The following is a 9,251-nucleotide window of genomic DNA, read 5'->3' on the forward strand; positions in this document are numbered from 1 at the left end:
GGGACCGAGGGAGGGTCACGGTGCACAGAGGGCTCACAGCTTCCCCTGCGGCCCCTGAGGCTCCCGCTGACGGCTCCTTTAAGGACCAGACTCGGTGCTTTCATTGCAGAAGTCACCCTTGGATTATAGTTCCTCCTTCCTGTGTGGGTTCTAGTGAGTGTTTCTGGATCTGCTTTTCCTAAAATCCTCAGGGTGGCTTGTTAGGACTCAGCTGCTTGACAGCATCGTGACTGGTTCCGGTGGCTGAGTCCTGTTCCCCCCGCCCCCCCCAGCCTGGTCCTCAGGAAAGAGGGTCTGTGGCCGCAGGATGGGTGTGCGTGTCCGACCCGCCCAGCTCCCAGCTCCCAGCTCCCAGCTCCCAGGCCTGCCTCCGCCCTGTCCGCCTCCCGAGTGCCTGCATCTCTAGAGAACGCGCAGCCATGGCGTCCGTCCACACTGTCCACGTCCCGAGGGCTGGGCAGGGTCTCGGGAGACAAGCTCATTGGCTGTGGTCGTTGTGGCCCAGGTAGCGAATCCCGAGTCCAGGCGACCCGCCCTCCATGAGGTCATTGGTGACGCCAGGTGTGTCTCCACACCCCTCTGCTCCCGGCTGTCAGCTCCTTGTCCTCAGGAAGCCCCGAGGGGCCGGCTGAGGGGCCTGTGCTCTTTCAGGAGCCGCTGACCTTCCGGGACGTGGCCGTGGACTTCTCCCCGGAGGAGTGGGGGCGGCTGGGCCCTGCGCAGAGGACGCTGTACCGGGACGTGATGCTGGAGACCTTCGGGCACCTGCTGTCTGTGGGTAAGGCGGGTGCTGCCCGCGTCATGGAGCAGTTTCCATTCCCAGACCTTCTGTGCTCCAGGCTCAGTGCTCCAGGCCTCAGGCCGAGATGGTGCCCGGCCAGTGTGGCTCAGTGGTTGAGCACCGACCCATGAACCAGGAGGTCAGGGTTTGATTCCCCGTCAGGGCACATGCCGGGCTGTGGGCTCGATCCCCAGTAGGGGGCGTGCAGGAGGCAGCCAATCGATGTTTCTATCTCTGTCACTCGCCCTTTAAAATCAATGAGAACATTTAAAAAATAAAGGTGGGCTGAGATGATCATGAGCCGAGGTTCAGGGTGAAATTCCTGGTGCTTATCCAGCTCGAAGCGGGAGAGTTTGGGAGGAAGGCGCAGGGGAGCTCTCCAGGTGACAGTCCCTGCTCTCCTCCCCTGCAGGGGCTCAGGTCACCAAGCCCGAGGTCATCTCCCTGCTGGAGGAGGGCGCGGAGCCCTGGCGGGTGGAGCAGCCACGTCCCCGGAGCCCGTGTCCAGGTGAGAGCAGCCCGGTGGGAGGGGGACTTTGTCTGAGGAGTCAGGGCCTCAGACCCTCAGTTCCCTCACCGGCGCGTGGGCCCTGCTGCTGAGTCGGAGCAGACGTGCCCACCTCTACAAGCTGCCTCTTCGTAGCTGCAGTTCCCACCTGCCGCCCACCCGCGACGCCTCACATTCTCTCTGTGCCTTTCGCTCCGGCGACTTCCCATTCTCTCACCTGCTTCTTCGTTCTTAGTTTGTTTATTGCCAAACCTGTAGCCTGTAGCCTCAGACCCGGCTTTAAAAAACCAAACAAGAAAACAGGTTTTTAAGGTAGGTAATGTATTCACATGGTTGGAAACACTCAATGCTGTATGAATTGTAAGCTGAAAGGAATCTCATTTATACTCTTCCTTCCGCACATTATTCTTACCCCAGACACAGACAGACACACACATGAGCACACCCAGGCACACACAGAGGCACATGCACAGGCAACCAGTGTTTTTTTACTATGATTTTTAAAAAATATGTGTTGTTGTTTTTTAATTGACTTCAGAGAGAGAGAGAGAGAGAGAGAGAGAGCTAACCAGTGTGTTTTTACTATGATTTTTTTAAAATATGTGTTGTTTTTTAATTGACTTCAGAGAGAGGAAGAGAGAGAGAGAGAGAAATGGAAACATTAATGATGAGAGAGAATCATTGGTCGGTTGCCTCCTGCACACCCCACACTGGGGATGGAGCCTGCAATCCAGGCATGTGCCCTTGGCCAGGAATGGAGCTGTGACCTCCTGGTTCATAGGCTGGCACTCAACCACTGAGCCACACTGGCTGGGCTTTCCTGTGAATTTTTCAGTTATTATTAACATCTCAATTTGTAATAATCTATTTGAATTAATACCAAACTTGGGCAGTCTGTGAGAACTTCGCTTCTGTGTCGCCGTGTCGTCCACTCAAAAGTCATCACACTCAGGGCGCTGCCTTATTCCAGTGAAAGAGACACCAGGAGGCTCTGGAGCTGAGTCTGGAGGAGGAACCAACTACCAGTTGTTGTTTTTCCCCCTTTTGCTTTTTTAAGTACAAGCTTTTTATTTTTGTAAATATATTTTTTATTGATTCCAGAGAGGAAGGGAGAGGGAAAGAGAGACAGAAACATCAGTGATGAGAGAGAATCATTGGTTGGCTGCCTCCTGCACATCGAGCCCACAACCAACGCTCTGTCCACTGAGCCAAACCGGCTGGGACTCAAGGAGCTTTTGGCAGTCCTTCCCCAGTGGAATCACAAAGGACACACTTAATTCTTCCAGCAACAAATGGTGGCCAACGTGAAGCGTCATACACGAGGGGAAGCTGGCCTGGAGCCCAGGGTATTTCCTGGGGGTTGGTCACACAGGCCCACACGACTGGCTGGGACCATGGGAGCTCCGGACTCTGGAAGGAAAGGTGTTCACCATGAACAGTGTTGTGTGTACAAACCATGTAGGGAAGTTGGCGCCCTTGCTCCACGGCCTCAGGCATGTAGAACACTCTCCTGAGTGAGGACATTCCAGACCTCACTTCCTGGGAGGTGGCCAAGGGCCGGCGTGACGCAGGCCTTCTTGGGGATGTGCAGTTTGAGCAGCTCATGCAGGGTCGTTACCCTTCCCTGCTCACCCTTATCTGTCCTTCCTTCTCATGGGAAAATGCTCCATAGATTTTATCAGGAGGTGGCCAAGGGCCGGTCGTGACACAGGCCTTCTTGGGGATGTGCAGTTTGAGCAACTCATGAGGGTCGTTACCCCTTCCCTGCTCACCCTTATCTGTCCTCCCTTCCTTCTCATGGGAAAATGCTCCATAGATTTTATCAGCACTCAGCACACTTCATATTGTGGTCAGCTGCTTTGTTCACTCTTCACTATTTCCCTTTTCCCTGTTACGATGCTCCTCTGAGTTGTGAGTCTATGTGAAAACAAGTTCACACTTGCCTTCTCAATAATATGACAGAAACCCCACCTTTTCCACTCGATTCTTAAACGTTCTTTCTCACGACTTTTTTCTGTTTACTTCAGAAATGGTGAGAAATCCTGAAAGTAAAGCGTTGATCCCAACACGTCGCATTTTTGAGGGTGACCAGTCCCATAGCATGAAGTTGGAACGATTCGTGTGGGATGATCCTTGGTTCTCCAGGTTAGAAATTTTGGGATGCGACGACCGGTTACAAATGTACCGTGTGAACCAGAGTACAGCTATGAGGCAGATGGTCTTCATGCAGAAGCAAGTGCTGTCTCAAAGAGGCTCTGAATTCTGTGACCTTGGAGCGGGGTGTGGCCAGAGCTTAAACTTTATTCCCTCTCAGAGGGTTTCTCAAATAGAACATTTCTATAAGCCTGATACACATGCTGAAAGTTGGAGGTGTAAGTCAGCCATCATGTATGCAGATAAGATTACCTGTGAAAATAATGGTTATGACACAGCCTTCTACCCGTCCATGCCACCTATTCACCCTGCAAGGATGCAGACTGGAGATAATCTTTTCAAATGTTCTGATGCTGTTAAATCTTTCAATCACGTACTACATTTTGGTGATCATAAGGGAATGCACACAGGAAAACTCTATGAGTATAAGGAATGCCATCAAATCTTTAACCAGAGCCCGTCATTTATTGAACATCCAAGACCTCTTATCGGAGAAAACCAGTATGGTTATAAAGAATATGAGAATATCTTTTACTTCTCGTCCTTTATGGAGCGTCAAAATATGGGCGCTGTAGAGAAAGCATATAAATACAATGAGTGGGAGAAAGTCTTTGGGTATGACTCCTTCCTCACTCAACATACAAGCACTTACACCGCAGAGAAACCCTACGAATACAATGAATGTGGGACGTCTTTCATCTGGAGCTCTTACCTTATCCAACATAAGAAAACACATACTGGAGAGAAGCCCTACGAATGTGATAAATGTGGGAAAGTTTTCAGGAATCGTTCAGCCCTTACCAAGCATGAACGGACTCACACTGGAATAAAACCCTATGAATGTAATAAATGTGGGAAGGCCTTCAGCTGGAACTCCCATCTGATTGTGCACACGAGGATTCACACGGGAGAGAAACCTTATGTATGTAATGAGTGTGGGAAGTCTTTCAACTGGAACTCCCATCTGATTGGCCATCAGAGGACTCACACCGGAGAAAAACCGTTCGAATGCACTGAGTGTGGGAAGTCTTTCAGCTGGAGCTCCCATCTGATTGCCCACATGAGGATGCATACTGGAGAGAAGCCCTTTAAATGTGATGAATGTGAAAAAGCCTTTAGGGATTACTCGGCTCTCAGTAAACATGAAAGAACTCACTCCGGAGCAAAACCATATAAATGTACTGAATGTGGAAAGTCCTTCAGCTGGAGTTCCCACCTCATCGCTCACCAGAGAACGCACACGGGAGAGAAACCCTATAACTGTCAGGAATGCGGCAAAGCATTCAGAGAACGCTCGGCCCTCACTAAACATGAAATAATTCATTCTGGAATTAAGCCCTATGAATGTAATAAATGTGGAAAATCCTGTAGCCAAATGGCTCACCTTGTTAGACATCAAAGGACTCACACTGGAGAAAAGCCCTACGAGTGCAATAAATGTGGGAAGTCCTTCAGCCAGAGCTGTCACCTTGTTGCTCATCGGAGAATTCACACGGGTGAGAAGCCCTATAAGTGTAATCAGTGTGAAAGGTCCTTTAACTGCAGCTCTCACCTGATTGCGCACCGGAGAACTCACACTGGAGAGAAACCATATAGGTGTAACGAATGTGGGAAAGCGTTTAATGAGAGTTCTTCCCTCATTGTGCACCTGAGAAACCACACTGGAGAAAAACCCTACAAATGCAACCATTGTGAGAAGGCTTTCTGTAAGAATTCTTCTCTCATTATTCACCAGAGAATGCACAGCGGAGAGAAACGCTTTATATGCAACGACTGTGGAAAGTCCTACAGTGGCCACTCGGCCCTGCTGCAACACCAGAGGAGCCACCGTGCAGGGAAAGTCTGAACTGAACTGATGAGAGACTTCCTTTCCTTGTACATGTGATCCTTTGAAAAAAACACTATAAGTATCAGCAGGAGGGGCTGTTTACTAGTAGGAGTTCAGGGAGGCTCTTCCCCTTACTACTCAATAGAAACATCTAGAAGAAACGTATGAATGAACACGATAGAGGAAAGCGTAGTGGTGATGTAGCCCTTATTTAACGTCAGATAATTACAGTGAAGAAGGAAAGCCCCGCTCCTACTCCTCAACCAGGATCTTGCTTGAGGAACGTGAATGTAGGGACGAGACACCTTTAGTAAGAGATCTCAAGGATTTGTGGACCAGAGTACATTGATGGAGGAGAAAACCTTGTGCTGGGAAGTGTTTCAGCTGGAAATACGCTGTTTTGCATCGAGCTGGAGCATTGGGTGGGAAGCTTTATAATAACATTCTGTGCATAATTGTGAAAACACAGATTTTGCTGTTATTAGGGGGAGGGTCTGGGTGTCCTTTAAGGAATAGACTATGGAATACTAAGTTTGAGGTTAAGAAAAAAAAATAGTATTGAATGGGATATTTACTGTTAGTCGAGATTAACCTTAGAAAAATTAGTAAATGAGATTACTAATGGTGGAAAAGTTATTTTCTAGAAGTATGAGGCTGATGTTGTTGGGACAAAAAGTGACATTTAATATCACAGTGTGTCCATGTCCATGGTTTACTCATTGTTGGATGTTTGTAATTTGTTTTAGGCAATCACTATAAGTTATAATTATAGACACTGCATCAGAGTACATACCCTGAAGGAATAACAAGGACACAGAGTTGTGTATACATGTCTTCTATAACATCTAAAAGTGTGTATGGATAAGGACTGGAAAGACCCATGGATAAATTAACCCAGTTAATTTTTTAAAATCATAAAGTTTTATAAACACTTACAGCACTTACCACGTGCTAAGCTTTGTTTTAGATGCTTTCCAATTATTAATGTGTCCAATCCCCTTAGTTCCATGAGGTGGGTGCTGTCACCCCAGTTTTACAGATGGAGGAACGGAGGCAGAGATGTTGGCTTCAGAGCCCCTGTGTTTAACCACAGTTGTGCTGCCTCTCTCCAGTGACCCCCTGGTGTTTTTGTTATTGTTCAGTGTTTCTATGGTAGATATTTGCTAATAAAAATCAAGAAATTCCTAAGTAATGAGAACTGAAGTTACCTGGCTCTCTGTCCGGAAGGATTTCTGGTAACACGAGGGCTTAGCTCCCTCCGGAGTAGGAAGTCTGGATTGGACATTCCGACTCCCGGCATTTCCTGGAGCCGGGATTTCGTAAACTCACCACCCACAGCCCTGAGGCTGAGAGCGGACCAGGAGCCGGAGGGATGCTTGTCTTCGGGTCTCGCGTGTCCTCACCGCGGAGGGCAAGACCCAGCGCTGCCCGTGGGCGCAGCGTTCCTGCGGTCTCCCTCGAACTCAGGTTTATACTCCCTCATCTTCTCCAGGTGGAAAGATTGCCTCAGGGCAGAGAGGGTTCGGACGGGAAGGGAGCTCTCAGGCCCCATAGAGTGAGGAAGCCCCTCTCAGTGCTCCCAGGGGGTCGGGGGCGAGCGGAATAGGGCAGATTGGCTGCCTTCTCTCCAGTTGGCAAGTATTTCCCGACCTCCCTAGAGATGGCCTGTCGGGCGGCCATTAGGGGCCAGCAGTCCTTCCTGGAGAGGCTTCCAGGGTCTTGGTTAGAAATCCCGGGGCAGAAGGTCCATCTGGTGCTGACTCCCCAGCGTGAGAAACTGTCCTGGAGGCGGAGGGTGCTCCCGCCTGAGTCCGGTCACCAGCTGCCACGGGCACGTGCTACCTGATCCCCCCGTTCAGGGCTCAGTGCTTGCCGGCCGCCCAGCGAGTGTGGCAGGAGGGAATGCCAGCAGCTGAATGGATTTGCCACGAGAGGCAGGAGCAGGGGTGGCAAGACTCCACAGTCAGACCAGGGTGGGGTCGGGGGGTGACGCACTGTTTACCGCCGCCCACAGCCGAAGCAGCAACGAAACCACCAGCTGTTCCATTGCTCTGGGGTGTTTTTCATTTCATTTTATTTTTATTTATCTTTTAATATTATAGACTGGATGGCTTAAACAACTGAAATTTATTTTCTCACAGTCTTTTTAAAAATATATATATTTTATTGATTTTTTACAGAGAGGAGGGCAGAGGGATAGAGAGTCAGAAACATCAATGAGAGAGAAACATCCATCAGCTGCCTCCTGCACACCCCCCACTGGGGATGTGCCCACAACCAAGGTACATGCCCTTGACCGGAATCGAACCCGGGACCCTTCAGTCCGCAGGCCGACGCTCTATCCACTGAGCCAGACCGGTTAGGGCAATTGTATTTTATTTTTAAAATGTATTTCTATTGGTTTCAGATGGGCCCAGGTCTGCCTTGTGAACACTCGGCTAAGGAGGCAGCAAAGGGCGGGGTGTGGGGTGCACCCAAGAGGGAGAACCTGGGAGACAGAGGAGGGGCCAGGCCTGGGACCAAAACCAGATGGAAGAGGAATCCCAGGAGGCAGGGCTGGGCCTCCATCTGCCTCCTCCGTGGTCTGCCCAGTCCTCGTTCCTGCCCCACGACCCCTCTCCTCTCAGCCTCCCATTGGCTGGCACGGTTCCGTGGAGGGACTCCGCGTGGCAACCTGGGCTGACCTCACACTGGTGGCTCCAAGGCAGAACCAGATGCTGGGCAGGGAGCCGTGCTTCAGGGCAGACACTGGGCTCCAGTGGAACGGCTCCTGGCTCCTTTCACCCGCAGGATAAGAGACGACGGTGCTGGAGTGATGGGCCAGCCTCGGCGTTCCTTCGCCTTCCTAATTTTGTTTTTAATGGGATGGCCATTGCGTGTGTGCTTGCCTGATGCAGGTGAGTTCAGACCTAGTTGGAAAAATGACAGGCCTTTTAAATATATATATATGTATTTATTGATTTCAGAGAAGAAGGGAGAGAGAGAGAGAGAAGCATCCATGATGAGAGAGAATCATGGATCGGCTGCCTCCTGCAATTGCCCTACTGGGGATCGAGCCCGCAACCTGGGCGTGTGCCCTGGCCCAGAATTGAACCGTGACCTCCTGGTTCATAGGTCGACGCTCAACCAGCCGGGCTATTTTTCCATTTTAACGAGAGTGGAGGGGAGGCGGGGAGACAGAGAGAAACATCGATGTGAGCCAGACACATCTATTGGTTGCCTCCCGCATTGAGCCTGCAACCTGGGCATGTGTCCTCGACTCAGAATTGAACTGTGACCTCCTGGTTCATAGGTCGACGCTCAACCAGCCGGGCTATTTTTCCATTTTAACGAGAGTGGAGGGGAGGCGGGGAGACAGAGAGAAACATCGATGTGAGCCAGACACATCTATTGGTTGCCTCCCGCATTGAGCCTGCAACCTGGGCATGTGTCCTCGACTGGAATCGAACCCGGGACCCTTCAGTCCTTAGGCCGGCGCTCTATCCACTGAGCCACACCGGCCAGGGCTCGCCTCTTGCACCTTTGTTCAGTCTGTACAAACAATTATTCTCTCTCTGTGTGTGTCTTGCTTTTTGTTTCCAGGTGATAGGAAGGGTGATATACCTGAGCCGGTCAAGGACGTCTCAGCGCGAGTGCTGGCCCCCAGCACCAGCACCTGGGACGCAGGTGGGCGGCACGGCCCCGGCTGCCCTGTGGTGGCCTTTCCTCCCAGCACGAGCCCCCCTGGGCCCATCAGAGCAGCCCTGAGCTGTAAACAAGGCCGCTCTCCTGGGGTTCGGGCTACGTCGGTGGCAGGTGCTGCTGCCCTGGAAAAACAGCCTGGCCAGTGTGGCTCAGGGACACACAGCTCCACAGAGCAAGGGGGGCAGGTGGGAGGGGAGCCCGCAATGACGTGGGAATTCAGACTATATCTGTTCGCACAGGCTGGGCAATCTCGCCTCCTTATTTTATTTTATTTATTTTTTATTTTATTTTTTAAT

General features: G+C 50.8%; 1 protein-coding gene across 1 annotated transcript in view; it reads left to right on the plus strand.

The window, feature by feature from the left end:
• Nucleotides 1–9,251, plus strand: part of LOC102263966 (zinc finger protein 786) — a 15,964-nt gene that overhangs the window by 474 nt on the left and 6,239 nt on the right. The window contains exons 2-6 of the mRNA XM_014543606.1: nt 597–778; nt 1,194–1,289; nt 3,317–3,434; nt 8,062–8,168; nt 8,854–8,937. Coding sequence (XP_014399092.1) covers nt 597–778; nt 1,194–1,289; nt 3,317–3,434; nt 8,062–8,168; nt 8,854–8,937 — 587 coding nt within the window. The remainder of the gene's footprint in view (nt 1–596; nt 779–1,193; nt 1,290–3,316; nt 3,435–8,061; nt 8,169–8,853; nt 8,938–9,251) is intronic.

The sequence above is a fragment of the Myotis brandtii genome, unplaced genomic scaffold, assembly GCF_000412655.1.
Source record: "Myotis brandtii unplaced genomic scaffold, ASM41265v1 scaffold1094, whole genome shotgun sequence".
Classification (NCBI taxonomy): domain Eukaryota; kingdom Metazoa; phylum Chordata; class Mammalia; order Chiroptera; family Vespertilionidae; genus Myotis; species Myotis brandtii.